The sequence below is a fragment of the Chiloscyllium punctatum genome, chromosome 12 (assembly GCF_047496795.1).
Source record: "Chiloscyllium punctatum isolate Juve2018m chromosome 12, sChiPun1.3, whole genome shotgun sequence".
Lineage (NCBI taxonomy): Eukaryota > Metazoa > Chordata > Chondrichthyes > Orectolobiformes > Hemiscylliidae > Chiloscyllium > Chiloscyllium punctatum.
Genome location: NC_092750.1, coordinates 56,419,660 through 56,439,833, shown reverse-complemented (window position 1 = coordinate 56,439,833; position 20,174 = coordinate 56,419,660). Strand labels below are relative to the sequence as shown.

The 20,174-nt window shown below is 41.0% G+C and overlaps 1 protein-coding gene across 1 annotated transcript in view; it reads left to right on the top strand.

Moving 5' to 3' along the window:
• crbn (cereblon) overlaps nucleotides 1–20,174 on the top strand; it is a 47,447-nt gene that overhangs the window by 11,777 nt on the left and 15,496 nt on the right. The window contains exons 3-5 of the mRNA XM_072582625.1: nucleotides 5,386–5,588; nucleotides 9,455–9,604; nucleotides 13,365–13,527. Of these exons, the coding sequence (XP_072438726.1) occupies nucleotides 5,386–5,588; nucleotides 9,455–9,604; nucleotides 13,365–13,527 (516 nt within the window). The remainder of the gene's footprint in view (nucleotides 1–5,385; nucleotides 5,589–9,454; nucleotides 9,605–13,364; nucleotides 13,528–20,174) is intronic.

Genomic DNA, 20,174 nt, shown 5'->3' with positions numbered 1-20,174 from the left:
GTAATTCACTTTCTTAAATGTACATTAGTATATAAGCAAGCCACCCTGAATAGAGAAAGTGAATTAATTCCCCCCTAATATTATGTGTAATTTATAGTTCCAATCCAGTCTGTCGTGGGGGCACTAAATTGTGTATCGATAAACTTGTTTTTGAAATGGGTAGTTAAGGCAAAGTGTTATTTGTTGCCCATTCCTAATTACTATTTAGAAAGTGGTGATGAGTCTTCTGTAGCTGCAGGCAGAACACTATTCCAACGAGCCACCACACACTGCAGCATAGACTAACTTCGAAAAACAGAGAACAACCTATACGACGTATTCAAGAAGAACGGATACTCAAAAAAACACAGTGCGCAGATTCCTCAAGAACAAACCACGATAAGCAGACAAAACACAGCCAGAAACCCTAACCACCTTACCATATATCAAAGAAGTTTCAGAAATGACAGCCAGACTACTGAGACCCCTCGGAATCCCAGTAGTACACAAACTGACCAACACTCTCAAACAAAAACAAACAAACTTAAAAGACCCAGTACAACCCATGGACAAAACCAATGTCATCTATAAAATTCCATGCAAGGACTGCCACAAACACTGCGTAGGACAAACAGGAACAAAGTTAGCCACCAGGATACACGAACACCAGCTAGCCACAAAAGACACGACCCCCTCTCCCTCATAGCCCTACACACGGATGAAAAAAAACCCACCATTTCGACTGGGACGACACGTCTATACTGGGACAGGCTAAGCAAATACACGCCAGAGAATTCCTAAAGGCCTGGCACTCCAACCACAACGCCATAAACAAGCACGTAGATCTAGATGACATCTGTCAACCCCTCAGAAAACGAACAGGAAATGACATCACCTCAAACCCCAGGAACCCCATCCAGGAGTAAGATATAAATAGAAAGCAGGTTCGCTTCACTTGGAGGTTGCCACTGATGATGTAACCTAGCCAGGTAATGAAACGTCTGGATATCAAACCTACAGCTCAGCAAGCAAACCTACACCCTAAGCTGTAGGTGTTTAGGTACATGGGGCTGGTGGGCATGAAGTTGAGGACTTTTAACCTACAATTAAAGAGGGACAACAATGTAGTTCCAAGTCATAATAGTGCATGGCTTGAAGCTTACAGTGTTCTGATATTCCAGCTTCCCTCGTCTTTGTAATTGTGAGAGGTTACAGGCTTGGAAGGTTTTGTCAAAAGAATCTTAGGGAATTGTTGCACTGCATATTGATGATGGAGAGAGTGAAGGTCAAAGGTGGCAGATGCAGTAACAATCAAGCATTTTACTTTGACCTAGCTGATTTCGATTTCCATCAGGATTGATGGTGACTGACCCAGGGAGTTGCAAAGTATTCCATCATACTCAAGACTTGTGCCTTGTAGGGTGAGTTAAAGTAGTTGGAAGCTAATTTACTCACCTCAAAATTTGAAAATTCTGACCTGTTGTCGCAGCATTGTTTATTAGGCTAGTCCATTTCAGTTTCTGGTCATTGGTAACCACCACACTGGTCGTGGGAGATTCAGTGATAGTAATGTTTTTGAATATGTGAGGCAAAGAATTAGATTATCCCCTGTTTAAGCTGTCTAAGTGTTGATATTTGAGATGGCCTCCTTCAGTGTGAGGAACTGGAAATGGTCCTGCAGTTGTTGGTACACTTCTGAACTCCAATGGGAGGAAAGTAATAGGTGAAGCTGCTGAAAGTGGTTGGGGTTCTTGTGATTTATCTCTATCCCTGGACCAGGAGCCTTGCGTTCAAGATCCACCTGTGCCAGGAATGCAAAAGAACACAGCTGTGTAGGTTGCTTGGAAGTTTTTATCCTGTGGAATGCCCAGAAAGTCCTCTGACTCAGATGATTGGCTTCCAACAGCCAATTGTAGGTATGACTTGGGCTTGTGGATTTTCCCCCAGATTGCTGTTGACTCCAGCTTTGCCAAGGCCCAACTCCCCTATATAATGCCTTTATGCTAAGGGTAGTCGCATTCTGAAAAATTGCAGTTCTTTTTGTCCATCTTTGGGCTAAAACTGTCAGGAGCTTAGTTTTACTGGCAGGACAACATGAGTGTTAGTGATCAGTTTGTTAATGATTAAGTGCTGCTTGAAAGCATTGTCAGTGATCGCTTTGCTGGTAATTGCAAGATTTTTTGAAAAAAAAGAAAAAAAGACAGATGTTTTTGGTTGGAAATTGGCCTGTAAAGATAATGAAATCTAATTGCTAATCTAAGGACGCTGGAGACAAATCAACACCACGTTATTGCTCTGCTCAGAGTTGGCAGCTGGTTGGATGTTGGAATTGGTCAATCAGTGGAATACCTGTTCTGACTTTGGCAGGAGGTAGTGAGGTGTTTGGAGATGGTGCTGCTTAGTTTTATACTTTAGTTTCTCTCATTACCAAATTCTTCAGAGTTCAGAGAACAGAATCCCAAAATGTAAGGAATAAGTAAATATTTTTAGACATTTGCTGAAACTGTTTGCATGAACCAGAGACTTTGGAATTCAAGCAAGATGTGCAAGAAAGGGCAGCACAGTGGCTCAGTGGTCAGCACTACCACCTCTCAGCACCAGAGATCTAGGTTCGATTCCACCCTTGGGCAACTGTCTGTGTGGACTTTGCACATTCTCCCTGTGATGGCATAGTTTTCCTCCCACAATCCAGAGATGTGCAGGCCATGTGCGTTAACCACAGGAAATGTAGGGTTACAGTGCTTGATGGTGGGTCTAGTTGGGATATCTTTGGAGGGTTGATGTGGACTTGATAGGGCCAAATGGCCTGCATCCACACTGTAGGGATTCTGTGATGCAGTTCTCCTTACCTGTGGACAGCATATTATTCAAGGATTTCATGAAGGTCTGCTAGCAGTCATTGGAAGTTTTAATTGAATTGGCAAATTACAATTTTAAAAAAAATCCCTTAACACTGTGTGAGTAGGCTTTATGATCAAAGGAGATTAAATTTGAAATTATTGATACTAGTCAGATTATCTTATTACTTTATCCATGTTCATTGGATGTTTTAATTTCACTATTGTGAATCCAGTGACAGTGAGGCTGGTTTAGTTTGGCTTGCTGTAACACCACTACCGTTGATGATTGACTGTATCTGATCTGTTTGTGGAATTGTGTAATCCACTGTATCATATGCTGCTATTGTATGACATGCAAGTGGTCCTGTGTTACAACTTCACCAGATTGATACCTCTTTTAGGTTTGATTGCTGGTCTTGGCTATTGACAAAAAAAACTGCGGATGCTGGAATCCAAGGTAGACAAGCAGGAGGCTGGAAGAACACAGCAAGCCAGGCAGTGTGGAGGTGGAGAAGTCAGTGTTTCAGGTGCAGGGTTGGGGAAGGTTTTGGGTGGGGAGAGAGACAGTGGTCAGATGGAAATAGTGGAACATAGATCGAGGGAATGCCTTGGTTGGTAGCTGAAAGGAAGGTTCGATGAGAGGAATGCAAGGGAGGGGATGGGAAGGGAGGTTATTTGAAATTGGAGAATTCCAACTCCCCTCAATGTTGAGTCCTCCGGTCACCCCCTCATTTTAATTCCCCTTCCCACTCCATTTCCGATATGACCATCTTCGGCCTCCTCAATTGCCACAGAGAATTAATTCACACATTTGATGAACAACACCTCATCTTCCGCCTGGGCAGTCTACAGTCTGGAGGACTCTAAATTGAAGAACTAAATATTAAATAACCTCCCTCCACATCCCCTGAGTCCCTCCCTCCCTCCCTCCCTCCCTCTCTCCCCCCCACCCCACCCATAACACACTCCTATCCTTCTTTCCAGCAACCAACTAGATTCATTTTTCCCATCGACCAGCCAGGTCGTACCCTCTACATGTGTTCACCTATCATTGCCTCACCACCCCGTCTCTTCCCACTCAAGACCCCAGCCCCTTTATCTGCAGCTCCCCTTACATCCACCCCCAGTCCTGAAGAAGGGTTGCACCCAAAGTGTTGACTTCTCTACCTCCTGATGCTGCCTGGCATGCTGTGTTGTTCCGGCCTTCTGCTTCTCTGCGTCGGTCCTGGCTATTCCCACTTTCACTTTGGCCTCACAGCGCCAGCGACCCGGGTTCAATTCCCGCCTCAGGCGACTGACTGTGTGGAGTTTGCACGTTCTCCCCGTGTCTGCGTGGGTTTCCTCCGGGTGCTCCAGTTTCCTCCCACAGTCCAAAGATGTGCAGGTTAGGTAAATTGGCCATGCTAAATTGCCCGTAGTGTTAGGTAAGGGGTAAATGTAGGGGTATGGGTGGGTTGCGCTTCGGCGGGGCGGTGTGGACTTGTTGGGCTGAAGGGCCTGTTTCCACACTGTAAGTAATCTAATCTAATCACTCTTCTTTGAAGCAAGATTGATTCCTTAGTTTGGTCATGCTAGTTGAGGGAATTAGCTGGGTCCTGAGGTTACAGATTGTGGTTGACTGTGCTATTGATAGCCTGCAGAAATCTATGGATGTACTGAATCATGAGTTAAGGGAGCTCAGGAGGTGGTACTGAACTGGAGGTTTCCTTGCCGATATGACCTGATGCCACATGGTCACTAGGACATTGGTTGTAAGGTTCAGTGCTTTCAGTGATTCAGTGAATATAACTTTATTAGTCTGTTGCTTAGCTGATCAGTAAGGCAGATCTTGTAATTTTGGCACGTACTCCTCAGTAGTTAAAGAGGATTTTGCAAGTTGACAGTGGTAGGTATATTGTTAGCATTTGCAGTGCCCAAGTGGGTGCCAGCTTTTCTGGTTTTATTCCTTTTGATTACCTGTTTAAGGCAACTGAATGGCTTACTAGACCATTTCTGATCGTGTATGTGGAGTTATGTGTAAGTCAGAGCCAACAAAGATAGTAGATTTCATTTCCTCAAGCATATAAGTTAACTAGTTGATTTTTGCAAAACTGAGTTTCATTCACAGACGTGCTTTCAATTCCACATTAGCTTTTTGTATTAATCAGTGGAATTAATGTAAATTCCACCAGCTGCTCTGGTGTTATTTAAAGACATGTAACCCAGATGCTGAGATTGATATCTGGGGACTGGTCTAGAGATGTTGCCACTATCACCATCTGCCCAGTGACAATAAACTAAGCACGAAAAAGGCTTATTTCCGGTGACTAATTTCTGGTTCAAGAGTTATGTAAATGGAAAAATATAACATCAGTTTTGTCTAAATGCCACCAGAAAACGCCAGAAACAAGATAATCAGATTTTTTAATTGCGAAATGTAAATTTTCTCAGTTAATTTTTGTTAGCGTGTTCATGAATATATGCATCTTTGTTGTTAAATATTGTAAAGTGTAGGTTGTGCAATATTGTATTTTTCCAATAAAAATGTACTTTTAATGTATAATTACTTTTTTTTTCTGTTCCTTAGTACTTAGGAACTGAAATGGAGGAGTTTCACGGCCGGACCGTGCATGATGAAGACAGTTGTCCGACTTTTCCAGTTCTTCCTCATATTGCGGTTATTCTAATTCCTGGGCAGACTTTACCATTGCAGCTATTTCGCCCTCAGGAAGTATCCATGATGCGAAACCTGATTCAAAAAGACAGGACATTTGGTGTTCTTGCCTACAGGTTAATTTCTTCCACATTCAAAAATATTTTTTAACTAATCACTCAATTGTTGAATCATGTCTTACAAATTGCAGAATGTATGTTTTACATAATTAGGAGGAAAAAAATGATATGTTATGAATAGTAGCAAATGCATAGTTTACTGGTACCTAAAATAGTTTCATGAATTGTTGGAAAGCAGGTTATATATTGATTCTTCAAAAAGATTGCAAAAGATTATATTGCTGATGAGCAAACAAGTTTGGTTACTGAGATTTGTTTCCCAGATGAACCAATGTATTTTTGCAAGATCTTCTCTTCTAAAGTAGATATGCCTTTGAGCAGAGAATAATTTTTTCTATGTTCTCTTAACTTGCTGGTTTTTCATTTTCTTAAGGTCGAAAGGGAGAAAATTATAAGACTAGAACAAATGTCATTCAAGAAAGAATAAAAATATGAATGCCACTCAACCTAACCCTCTTACAAATCAATGATGTTTCAAAGTGCTTTGGGTACAACTGATTAATTTGAAATGCAATAACTAGTTATGTAGGTAGACACAAAGCTATTAAAGCAGCAGCAGTACAAAAACAAAAAAAGCTGAGAGGTTTTTTCTGTGGGTGTTGATTGAAACCAGGACACCAAGAGAATTCCTTTTTCCTCTTCCCATGTGTCAGTGATTCTGCACGAATAGTTCTTGGATCTGCACTAGCTTGGACCCAAGCTCCTGCCTACCTCAACTTTAACTGCTTGTTGATTCTGCTATTGGTGTGCCAGAATCTACTTTCCTACCTCAGGATCCTGCTCTTGTTGCAGCTGAGTGTTATGACAAGAATAGGTAGAATTTGTTTATGTTTATTGTCATATCCGATGAATAGTAAGACTCTGCCAGGACTCCTTTTATGTGTTGGCCTAATTAATGCTCCTGACTGCAAAAGTCGGTTTTGAATTGACACCTTTTACTTGACAGAAAATTGTAGTCAACAAGACTAAGCTGATGTGCCAAAACCAATTGACCTGATAATAGAAGTAACGTGTCATAAGAAAGTCATTAATTTTGTATTATTATTGAAACAAAAAACAAAATTGTGAAATGTGATTTCCACTTTTTAGGTTAATTTTTAGAAATCCTTGGAATTAGAGGATTTGCCTCCTTTGTTCACCACTGTTCTACTTGACAACTGTGAATCCAAGTGTTAGGATGCACACGTGCACTGCAACTTTTGTACTAGAGAAAGTTTCTTTCTGTAAAATTGGGCAGTTTGTGTGGAATTAACATTTGTCATTGTCCATGTACTGTAACTTGATATAATTAATTTACATGAATATATTTAGCTAAAAATGATATATATTATAGCATGAAACTTTGTATTAAATTTTCACTGGCAAAACAATTTTAATTTATTCCCAACATAATATCATTATTTTTTATGCCATGCTGGTTGCAGAAGCATTTAAGTGGATATAATAAACAAATGTGGTTCAAATTACTGCATTTTCTTTAAGCACCACCAGGTGAATTGTCGCAGAGTTTGAAGTTAAAAATTAAGAAATAACAGTGCTGCCCACGTCTAGATTAAATAGAGGCAGAGAATGGAAGCCAAATGATATTTAGAGGTGAATTGACAAATGAAACTAAATTTAAAAACTTAAAACGCCACAGCATGTGAGAAATCATAGGCTTTTGAATTTCTCCTCTGAAACTCTACCCCCTTCACCTGTACTTTTGTAATTGTTAATATTCACCCCCAAGTACATCCATGTCTGCTTACTAATTCACTTGCTTCCCCATGCAATCAATTGACACTGAGACACTTAATTATCCTTAGGAGCTGTAAAAGTACTTTTGTGACTGATAAATTATTGAACTCAAAATATATGGCATTCTTGGCATGCAACTGCTGTTTCAGGATTTGCTAGAATCAAGGAGGGTCGCAGAGGACTGGAAAATTGTGAATGTGACACTCCTGTTTAAAGAGACACTAAGGCAAAAGATGGAAAATTATAGATCAATTAGCCTAACCTCAGTCGTGGGTAAGATCCTGGAATTGATTGCGATGAATGAGATTTCTGAATATTTAGAAGTGCATGGTAAAATAATGCACAATCCACATGGTTTCTTCAAGGGACGTCATGCCTGACAAATCTGCTAGAATTGTTTGAGGAAGTAATGAGCAAGTAAGACCGAGGAGAGGCAAAGGATGTTATCTACCTGGACTTCAAGAAGGCCTTTGACAAGTTGCTGCACAGGAGGCGACTGAATAAGGGCCTATGGTATTAGAGGCAAGGTGCTAGCATGGATGGAAGCTTGGCTGTCTGACAGAAAGAGTGGATAAAAGGGTCCTTCTCAAGATGGCAGCCAAAGGGGGTGTTCCGCAAGGCTGTGTTGGGGCCACAACTTTTTACTTTGTGCACTAGCGATCCAGATGAAGGAACTGAGGGCATTTTGGCTAGGTTTGCAGATGATACAAAGACAGACAGAGGGACAGGTAGCACTGAAGAGACGGGGAGGCTGCCGAAGGAAGGATTTGGGCAGATTAGGAGAGTGGCTAAAGAAGTGGCAGATGGAGTACAACATGGGAAGTGTGAGGTCATGCTGCTGATTATTCCTGATCATTGGGGTTCATCCAGGTGCTCCGGTTTCCTCCCACAATTCAGAGATGTGCAGGTTAGGTGAATTGGCCATGTGAAATTGCCCATAGTGTTCAGGGGTATGTAGATTAGGTGCATTAGTCAGGGGGTAAATGTAGAGTGATAAGATAGGGGAATGGGTCTGGGTGAGTTATTGTATGGAGGGTCAGTGTGGACTTGTTGGGCCAAAAGGCTGTTTCCACACTGCAGGGATTCTATGACACAGTATCCTTTAGAAAAGGAACAGCTTTTAGAGAAAAGGAACCAGCTGTACGACAGCATGTTCAGAGGAGTTTGACAAGAATGACCTCAGGAATAAAAAACTTAACATATGAGGAATGTTGAGGACTCTGGGTTTATACTTGGAGTTTAGAAGATTGAGGGGGAATCTAATTGAAACGTGCAGAATACTGAATGGCCTGGACAGAGTAGATGTTGGGAATATATTTCCATAGTGAGGAGAGACTAGAGCCCAAGGGCACAGCCTTAGAGTAAAGGAAAGATGTTTTAGAATGGAGATAAGGAGAAATTTCCTCAGCCAGAGAATTCATTGCCACAGAAGACTGTGGAGGCCAGATCATTGGGTATATTTAAGATTGATGCCAATAAGTTCTTGAGTATCAGGGGATCCAGCATTACGGGGAGAATAGGGTTGAGAAACTTATCAGCCATGATTGAATGGTGGAGCAGACTTGAAGGACTGAATGGCCTAATTTCTGCTCTGATGTCTGATGGTCCTATACCAAGTGGATCACTCTCCAGTTTCCTCCAGTGGTTGCACTAAAGAGACGCCAGTCTCAGAAATGCAGCTGGAAAAGTCTTGAAGTGGAATACCATTAGTTGTACCTATTCCAAAACTAATTGGAAAATCTGGGTCAATATTTTATCTACTCCACCTGGTAATTGCATGCAGCCATGGTTTATTTTATTTGAGACCTGAAGTAGACATGTATTCCAACAAATCAGATAGCTTTGAACCAAGGTCCCAAAGGTGAAAAACCACTGGTGGTGGTTTCTGCTTCATTATTTTCCACAAATATAGTAAAAAAACAAATGCTCTATTGAAATGCACTGTATACAGAAATCTTGTAATAGAATATAAGTATATGAACACTTTAATGTTCTAAGGAATTGATGCATTTATCCTACTACCATTCTAGGACGAAATTGAATTTTGCTCTGTGTGAAAACTCTTTAACTGAGTGAAAAAGTTATCCATTCTGTTTTCTTGATCTGTATTATTTTTGCTTTCTTAGTGATCCTTCAGACAGAGCTCCAGAATTTGGGACGACAGCAGAGATTTATGAATATAGGGAGGAACAAGAATATGGCATTGAAACTGTAAAAGTGAAAGCTGTTGGCCGTCAGAGATTTAAAGTTCTTGAAACAAGAACTCAAACTGATGGGTAAGGTGGTAATTGTGTCTTGCCACTCTTTGGATCTTTGTTCTGATGTTTGTTTAAAGGTAGTATCTTTAAACTTCAACAATACTTTGCTATGAGCATGCATTGATATTGTTAAAATTTCCTGTTTTGATTGATTGCTTTTCTAAAGTTTTGGATATACATTAAAATGCATTAACTATCTTTCAGTGTGATCTAAATTTAAAATAAAAGTTGTCCGTGCAAATATTATCATTTTACCATGTTGAATATTAAAGTAGCTTAAGAGCTTTGCTGATGACTCACCTGATGAGGGTGATCAAGTTAGGGCTTGGTGTACTAATTTAGCTGATCACACGTGGTGTTGAGGTGCTTTTTGTTATTGTTAACAACTAAGATTGTGAAATATAATGCACCCCCATAGGCTCTGTGACTTCCAATGTCCAGTTGATGCTGCTGGAAGTGAATCTTAAGAGAAGAATGATTAATTCTGATTTTCTGATCCTTCTCACCAGTGATTTGGTCAGATGGCTTACCAGTTAGCTCTGGTTGATGTGGAAATTGACTCTTTGAATATACTCCAAATGGGGCCTAACCAGAGCTTTATAAAGTCTCAGTAGCACAACGGTGCTTTTATATTCCACCCCTCTTGAGATAATTGACAACATTGCATTCGCTTTCATAATCACGGACTCAACCTGCATATTTACCTTTAGAGAATCCTCGACTAGCACTCCCAGATCCCTTTGTACTTTGGTTTTATGAATTTTCTCATCATTTAGAAAGTAGTCCATGCTTGTATTCTTTTTTTCAAAGTGCAAGACCTCGCATTTGCTCACATTGAATTCCATCAGCCATTTCCTGGATTACTCTCCCAAACTGTCTAGGTCCTTCTGCAGCCGCCTCAGTACTACCTGCCTGTCCACCTAACTTCGTATCATCGGCAAACTTTGCTAGAATGCCCCCAGTCCCTTCATCCAGATCATTAATATATAACGTGAACAGCTGCGGCCCCAACACTGAACTCTGCGGGGCACCTCTTGTCACCGGCTGCCATTCCGAAAAAGAACCTTTTATCCCAACACTCTGCCTTCTGTCAGATAGCCAATCCTCAATCCATACCAGTAGCTCACCTCGAACACCATGGGCGCTCACCTTACTCAGCAGCCTCCTGTGTGGCACCTTATCAAAGGCCTTTTGGTAGTCTAGACCATATCCACTGTGTTTCCCTGGTGTAACCTACTTGTCACCTCTTCAAAGAATTCCAACAGGTTTGTCAGGCATGACCTCCTCTTACTAAATCCATGTTGACTTGTTCTAATCCGACCCTGCTCTTTCAAGAATTTAGAAACCTCATCCTTCATGATGGATTCTAGAATTTTACCAACAACCGAGGTTAGGCTAATTGCCCTATAATTTTCCATCTTTTGTAATGATCCTTTCTTGAACAAGGGGATTACAACAGTGATCTTCCAATCATCCAGGACTTTTCCTGACTCCAGTGACTTTTGAAAGATCTCAACCAACACCTCCGCTGTTTCCTCAGTCACCTCCCTCAGAACTCTCGGATGTAGCCCATCAGGGCCAGGAGATTTATCAATTTTAAGACCTTTTAGTTTTTCTAGCACTTTCTCTTTTGTAATGGCAACCATACTCAACTCAGCCCCCTGACTCCCTTTAATTGTTGGGATATTACTCATGTCTTCCACTGTGAAGACTGATGCAAAGTACTTATTAAGTTCTCCTGCTATTTCCTTATCTCCCATCACTAGGCTTCTAGCATCAGTTTGAAGTGGCCCAATGTCTACTTTTGTCTACTTTGTTTCTTTAGTTGCTAGTTCCCTCATTTCCAAATCATCTTAACTTACTGATGCATGTTAAATTTCTTCTTTTGGTGCTGCACAAATGTGAAATGTCCTAAGACAGTTCAAGGGCATCAAACAAACTTCACTGAGTTCCAGCATGAAGTATTAGGCACATGGCAAGGGTTTGGACAAAGAGATTTTAAGGAGTCTTTTAAAGGAAAAAAGGAAGGTGAATTTTAGGGATGGATTGTTTGAGCTTAGAGCCTTGACATTTGAAGCCAGACCACTCATATGAAACAATTAAAATCATGGTTGCTCAAGGACCAGAATTCAAGAGCGTAGATATTTTGAAGGTTCCACGACTAAAGAAGAGGGCTTAAAATTCTTATCTTTGTTTTCAAGCAAAATGCTGTTCACATGGAACTAACATAACGCAACATACACATGGCTAATAGTTGAATGGGACTTACCTCATGTTAAGATATGGCAGTAGCGCTTCGTTTTATGGAGGGCAGAAAATAGATGTAAAAACGAGCACTTTGGATAAGTCAAGTCTGCAGGAAACAAATGCTTGGGAGAGCATTTCAGCAATGGATGAGCTTAGCCAGAGTTGTGTAATATTCTAGGAGTGAAATGAGATTGTTTAAAACATTCTGCAGATATGTGATCAGATGTACATCTTGGGATCAAATATGACACCAAAATTGTAATCAGATTGGTGCAGCTTCAGCCATTTGCTAGGAAAAGCTTAGAGTTGGTGACTATGGAATGATCCCTCAGTGGCTTTGGTTTTCCCAATATTTAGAGAAAATATTTCCTCTAGTATTGGCTGTCTTAGAAGCAGCACAGCAACATAGTCATTGGCAGCGTCAGGAAAGGTAGTTTTAAGGTCATGTTATATATCCATGATGTTGGACTGGGGTGGCCAAAGTTTAAAATTGTACAACACTAGGTTCTCGTCCAGCAGGTTTATTTGGAAGCACAAGTTTTCGGAGCGCTGCTCCTTTATCAGGTAGCAGGTGTAGTAGGATCATACTCCACTATGATCTGACTCCACTAGCTATCTAATGAAGGAGCGACACTCCGAAAGCTTGTACTTCCAAATAAACCTGTTGGACGAGAACCTGGTGTTGTGTGATTTTTAACTATGTTAAGTATCATCAGTTGGTATAATGAACCTTTTTTTGCTTAATATATCACAGATATAACAGGCAGGATAGAAGGGTGAAGTTGCAGAATGAATGCCCCAAAGTTAACTGTGTAAGAGCAGGAATTAAAAACCATTACAAGTGTTTGTCTTCACCCGATAGATAAGGCATAGTGAATCTAGTCCCATTGTCCTAGACAATGGCTGAGAGATGTATGGAAAGCTATGCCCAAGCCTGTAGTTGGGTTTAACAAGGTCTATGCAGAACACAAGTTGTTAATGTTTTAGTCATCTTTAAGCTGCTTTTTAAAATGTAGTAATAGGAATGATTTCATTGCATTTGACAACTCTGGTACACAGTAAAAATTGTATAAAACTTGCCACTACTTAGTGTCTTATATGCCTGGAAGAGAGAAATAGTGTTTAATTTGGAGACAAGTGAGGTCTGCAGATGCTGGAGATCAGAGTTGTGTGTGTTGCTGGAAAAGCATAGCAGTCAGGCAGCATTTGAGGAGCAGGAAAACCGACATTTCAGGCCGGAGTCTTTCATCTGGAATGAGCTTGGAACTGCTTCATTTTTGTTTTGCAGCAAATACATGATTTGTAGCAATTAAGATTTTGCTGCTGTGCTCTGATATCCCTAGACTTTAAAATGTGATATCATTGTATTTTTCTTGTTTTCTTAAAATCCCTTCAGAATGACATTGCATGTATAAAGTTAGAGTTCTTCCTCTTTCATTTCCCTACTTTGTCTCTTCTGTAGTATTTGCATTATCATCACAACAATTACAGTTTATTGTATGGTAACAAGTGCTGCTTTAATTTATTCTAGAATTCGGGTGGCCAAGGTTCAGATCCTGCCGGAATGGGTTCTTCCCTCAAGTGTATCAGGAGTGCAGCTTAATTCACTGAACAAACTTCATATGTTTGTTTCAAATAAGCCTCCTGCATGCCGGTTAAAACAAAACCAGAGATGGTGGCAGAAATATCAGAAGGTTGGTTCTAAAAGTGTCAATGTTCAATTCTCTTCACAAGCAAAGAAGTGCATGTTAAGCTTTTAGGAAGTGATTTAGATTCTGTTAATGATTGTATCTCCCAAACATTGGACTTTAATGAAATTGGAGAAATTTCTTTCTGAGCTGGTAAACCCACAGGAGATCTAACTTGTGGCATACTTTGCATATTTCTTAGTATTTGCATTGCAGAAATAGGTCAGTTGTACTAACAAGTCTAATAAAAGCAAAATGTTGGAAATACACAGTATTTATATGGCTAGTCCACTTCCATTTCTGGTCAACAGGTAGCCCCCAGGATTTTGAAAGTGAGGAATTCAGTGATGTAATGCTATTGAATATTAGAGAGCAATGGTTAGCCTGTGTCTTGTTGATGGTCATTGCCTGTTAGCTGTTGTGGCACAAATGTTACTTACCACTTGTGAGCTCAAATCTAGCTAATATCTGGGTTTTACTGCATTTGGATATGTACTGTTCCAATATCTGAGGACTCTCAAAAGTGCTGAACATGTGGAATCATTAGCCAAGCTTGTCATATCTAATCTTATACTGGAGGGAAAGTCATTGAAAGCAGCTGCAGGTGGTTGGCACAAAGACATTGTCCTGTGGAACTCCTGCAGCGATGACTGACCTCCAGTGACCACAACTTTGAGCCAGGTATAACCCCAACCAGTAATGAATTTTCCTCTGAATCCCATTGACTCTAGTTTTGTGGTGGCTCCCTAATGCTACACAGACAAATTCAACCTTTATATCAAAGGCAGTCACTCTGTCCTCCCCTCGAGAAGTCAATTTAATTTTTAGTGTTTGAACTACAGCTGTAATGAGGTCAGGAACTGAGTAGCCTTGGCAGAATCTAGACTGTATCTCTGTGAATATGACTCTGTTTAACCTCAGTGAGCTGTTTTTTGCGAAGCCTGATCGCAGTTTCCTGAAGAAGGGCTCATGCCCGAAATGTTGATTCTCCTGCTCCTTGGATGCTGCCTGACCTGCTGCGCTTTTCCAGCAACACATTTTCAGCTCTATCACTAAACAGCCAAGCTTGCTTGTAACATCCCAAGAGGGAGGACTCCATTGTTGAGATGGCCTGATGATTTCAAATTGTCATCTAGAAATTAATACTTTCAGTTTCTGAGTCCATGTCAGTTACATGAGTGGTGAATCAGTGTCCAAGCACTTTTTTTTTCTTTGAACTCCATTTCTAACCTTTTGACAGCCTTAAACCTGATTCTTTTCAGTTTGTTGCCACCTTGCTTTAACATTTTGCTGCTGAGTCTCTGATTCCACACATTCTTAATTTTTACAAATTCAGATAAAATGTAGCATATGGGTGAAGTGTTAATTTAAATTTACAATGACTGCTTTACAGTGTACTTTTGGTTAGCTCAAACTTGTTTTGTCCAAATTCTTTGTGTGGAATATGCAGCATGGTTGCGTGTATTTAATGAGGTTTATTTTCATACAGTGAGCTAAACCAACATTTCAAAGGAAAAATACATTCTAAATACAACTGTAATTGAAAATATGATATACAAGTATTGCCTTTTCTGAGCTGAGTGATCAATGCAGTATGTTTATTATTATCCTTTGGGATGGAAGTAATCGGAAGTTGTTGGTTTACATGACGATGTCTAGCAGGATTTGTTGCTTTGTTGATTGAGGAGTCATCTTAAGCTTCCCTTTTTGATTTGATATATTGATGTAACATGAACAGAAATACAGTGAAAAGTGTTTTGCATGCTGTAAAGGCAGATCGTACCATACAAAGTGCATCAGGATGGTAGAACAGAGTGTAGAATAGTATTACAGGTGCAGAGAGATCAGAATTAACATTTGAGATGACCGTTCAAAAGTCTGATAACAGTGGGGAAGAAACTGTTCTTAGTCATAGTCATAGAGATGTACAGCACGACAACAGACAGTTCGGACCAACTCATCCATGCCAACCAGATATCCCAACCTAATCTAGTCCCACTTCGCAGCACATATCCCTCCAAACTCCTCTTAATCATTTACCCATTCAGATGCCTTTTAAATGTTGCAATTGTACTAGCCTTCACCACTTCCTCTGGCAGCTCATTCCATACATATACCACCCTCTGTGGAAAAAGTTGCCTGTTAGGTCCCTTTTAAATCTTTCCCCTCAAACCCTAAACTTATGCCCTCTAGTTCTGGACTCCCCCAGTCCAGGGAAAAGACTTGTCTATTTATCCTATCCACGCCCCCCCTCATTTTATAAACCTCTATAAGGTTACTCCTCAACCTCCGATGCTCCAGTGAAAACAGCCCCAGCCTGTTCAATGTCTCCCTATAGCTCAAATCCTCCAATCCTGGCAATGTCCTTGTAAATCTTCTCTGAAACCTTGCAAGTTTCACAACATCCTTCCTATAGTAGGGAGACCAGAATTACACTCAGTATTCCAAAAGCGGCTGAAACAATGTCCTGTACAGCCGCAACATGACCCCTCAACTCCTGTACTCCATACTCTGACCGATAAAGGAAAACATACCAAACACCATCTTCACTATCCTGTCTACCTGTGAATTTACTTTCAAGGAGCTATGAACCTGCACTCCAACGTCTGTTTGTTCAGCAACACTCCCTAGGACCTAACCATTAAGTGCATAAGTCCTGCTAAGATTTGCATTCCCAAAACGCAGCACCTCACATTTGTCTAAATTAAACTCCATTTGCTACTCCTCAGCCCAATGACCATCTGATCAAGATCCCATTGTAATCCGAGGTAACCTTCTTCGCTCTCCACTGCACCTACAATTTTGGTGTGATGTGCAAACTTACTATACGTCTTATGCTCACATCCAAATCACTTATATAAATGACGAAAAGTAGTGGATCCAGCATCAATCCTTGTAGCACTCCGCTGGTCACAGGCCTCCAGTCTGAAAAACAACCCTCCACCACCAACCTCTGTCTTCTACCTTCAAGCCAGTTTTGTATCCAAATGGCTTGTTCTCCTGGTATTCCATGAGGTCTAACCTTGCGAAGCAGTCTCCCATGGAGGATCCCTGTTGAATGCCTTACTCAAGTCCATATAGATCAGGTCTACTGCTCTGCCCTCATCAATTCTTCGTTACTTCAAAAAAAACTCAATCAAGTTGGTTAGACATGATTTCCCATGCACAAAGCAATGTTGACTATCCCTAATCAGTCCTTGCCTTTCCAAATACATGTACATCCTGTCCCTCAGGATTCCCTCCAACAACTTGCCCACCACCAACGTCAGGCTTATTGGTCTATAGTTCCCTGACTTGTTGTTACCACTTTTCTTCAATAGTGGCACCATGTTAGCTAACCTCCAGTCTTCCAGCACCCCACCTGTGACTACTGATGATACAAATATCTCAGCAAGGGGCCCAGCAATCACTTCCCTAACTTCCCACAGAGTTCTGGGGTACATTTGATCAGGTCCTGGGGACTTATCCATTTGTGCATTTCAAGACATTCAACACTTGCTCCTCTGTAATACAGACACTTTTCAAGATATCACCATCTATTCCCCTACATTCTATATCTTCCATGTCCTTCTCCACAGCAAACACCGATGCAAAATACTCATTTTGTATTTCCCCCATCTCCTGTGGCTCCACACAAAGGCTGTCTTGCGGATCTTTGAGGGGCCTTATTCGCTCCCTAGTTACCCTTTTGTCCTTAAGGTATTTGTAAAAACCTTTTGGATTCTCCTTAACTTTTTTTTGCCAAAGCTATCTCATGTCCCCTTTTTGCCATCCTGATTTCCCTGTTAAGTATACTCCGACTGCCTTTATACTCTTCGAAGGATTCACTCAATCTATCCTGTCCATACCTGACATATCTGACATTCCTTCTTTCCCCTAACCAAAACCTCAATTTCTTTAGTCATCCAGCATTCCCTACACCTTCCAGTCTTTTCTTTCACCCTAATGGAATACACAGTGTGTGGACTTTTGTTATCTCATTTCTGAAGGCTTCCCATTTTCCAGCCATCGTCCATTTGCCTGCAAGCATCTGACCCCAATCAGCTTTTGAACGTTCTTACCTAATACCGTCAAAATTAGCCTTCCTCCGATTTAGAACTTTCAATTTTTAGATCCTTTTGCATCACTATTTTAAAACTAATAGAATTATGCTCATTGGCCCTAAAGTGCTTCCCCACTAACACCTCAGTCACCTGCCCTGCATTATTTCCCAAGAGTAGGTCAGGTTCTGCACTTTCTTAAGTAGGTACATCCATATACTGAATCAGAAAATTTTCTTGTACACGCTTCACAAATTCCTCTCCATCTAAACCCTTAACACTCAGGCAGTCCCAATCTATGTTTGGAAAGTTGAAATCCCCTAACATAACCACGCTATGAATCTTACTGATAAATGAAATCTCCTTGCAAATTTGTTTCTCATTTTCACATTGACTAATAGGGCATCTATAATACAATCCCAATGAGGTGATTGTCCCTTTCTTATTTCTCAGTTCCACCCAAATAACTTCCCTGGATGTATTTCTGGGAATATCCTCCCGAAGTACAGTTGTAATGCTATCCCTTATCAAAAAGGCCACTCCCCCCCTCCTTTCTTGCCTCCCTTTCTGTCCTGCCTGTAGCATTTGTATCCTGGAACATTAAGCCGCCATTCCTGACCATCCCTGAGCCATGTTTCCGTAATTGTTATGATATCCCAGTCCCATATTCCTAACCATGCCCTGAGTTAATCTGCCTTCCCTGTTAGGCCTCTTGCATTAAAATAAATGCAAATTAATTTCAGTCCTATGTTGTTCTCTGCTTTGTCCCTGCCTGCCTTGACTGTTTGACTCGCTTCTGTTCTCAATGTACCAGTCACAGATTGATCTCTTTCCTCACTATCTCCCTGGGACACATCCACCCCCCCACTAGTTTAAATCCTTCCGAGCAGCCCTAGCAAATCTCCCAACCAGTACGGTCACTTCTACCCAGAAGAGATTCCAATGATCCAAAAATGTGAATCCTTCTCCCATATACCAACTGTTCAGCCATGCACTCACCTGCTCTATCCCCCTTTTCCAACCCTCACGAGCTCATTGCACCAGGAGTAATCCAGATATTGCTACTTTCGAGGACCTCCTTTTTAAATTCCTGCCTAACTCTCTATATTCTCCCTTCAGAATCTCATTCTTTTCCCTTCCTGTGTCATTGGTTCCAATGTGTACAATGACCACCTGCTGGGCCCTCTTCCCCTTGAACATTCTGCACCCTTTGAGACATCCTTGATCCTGGCACCAGGGAGGCAACACACCATTCTGATTTTTTGCTGCTGGCCACAGAAACATCTGTCTGTGCCTTGGACTAGAGAGTTCACAATCGATCTCTTGGAACCCATTGTACCCCTCATAATTGTAGAGCCAGTCTCAATACCTGAAATGTGGCTGTTGGTTCTACATTCCCCTGAGAATCCATCACTCCCTATGTTTTCCAAAACAACATACTTGTTTGAAATGGGGATAGCCACAGAAGACTCCTGCACTACCTGCTTACCTTTCATGGAGTTAACCCATCTCTGTGATTGTATCTGCGGCATTTCTACCTTCCTATGACTGCCATCCATCACACTCCCTTGCTTTTGTAAATTCCTCATTGCCTCTAACTGTCGCTCCAACCGATCCATTCAATCTGATAGGATTCGTAACCAATGTCATTTATTGCAGATATAATCCTCAGCAGCACAAACTCTCCGATAACTCCCAAATGCGACAAGAAGAGCATATCTCTCTCTACTAAGGGCCATTTTTGCTGCTTCCAATCTACAAACCCCGAAAATTGCACTGTTGAATCTTTTTGTCCATGTTTTCAAACTTTTATATTTTCTGCCTGACAGAAGAGGGCAGAGGAAAGTATAATTGGGGTGGGAGGGGTGTTTGATTACGTTAGTTGCTTTCCCGAGTCAGTGGGCAGTATAGATGGATGCATGTAAGGCTGGTTTGCACCTCATTCCTGTTGACCTTTTTGGAAAGGGCTGCCCACCTTTCTAAACTGGAAGACTGAATTATTTGAAGTGAGTACCTTACTCTTAAAATTGTTGCAGTGTGTTAAAGAATCAGATCATACATTGCAAAAATTACAGTTTTGCCCCAGTATACTTAATGCATTTTGGCTCATTTGTAAACGGTATTAATTTAAAATGTAATTTTCTCGTTTAAAGTAATATCAGTGAGCTAGTATTCTAGAGGCCTAAGCTAATGCTCGAAAATTCTGTTTCATATCCCATTATGGAAGCTGAGGAATTAATTCATTGAATTTATTAATTAATTTTAATCAATTGAAGTCTGATGAAGCTAGTCTCTGTATTAGTGATTATCGTAAAAGCCCATTTGATTCAGCCGTGACCTTGATGAAAAGCTGCAATTCTTGCCTCGTATGGCTACAGTCAAAACGTGTGGTGCAAGCAAAGCCTAGCCAGTTAGGCAGCATCCGAGGAGCAGGTGAGTTGACATTTCAAGCATAAGCGCATTCTTGGTGAAAAGCTTATGCTCAAAACATCGACTCTCCTGCTCCTCGGATGCTGCCTGCCCTGCTATGCTTTGCCAGCGCGACACTCTCTTTTTAACTGATCTGTAGTCCTCACTTTCTCCTAGTATGGCTACCGTTGACTTGTGTTTGAC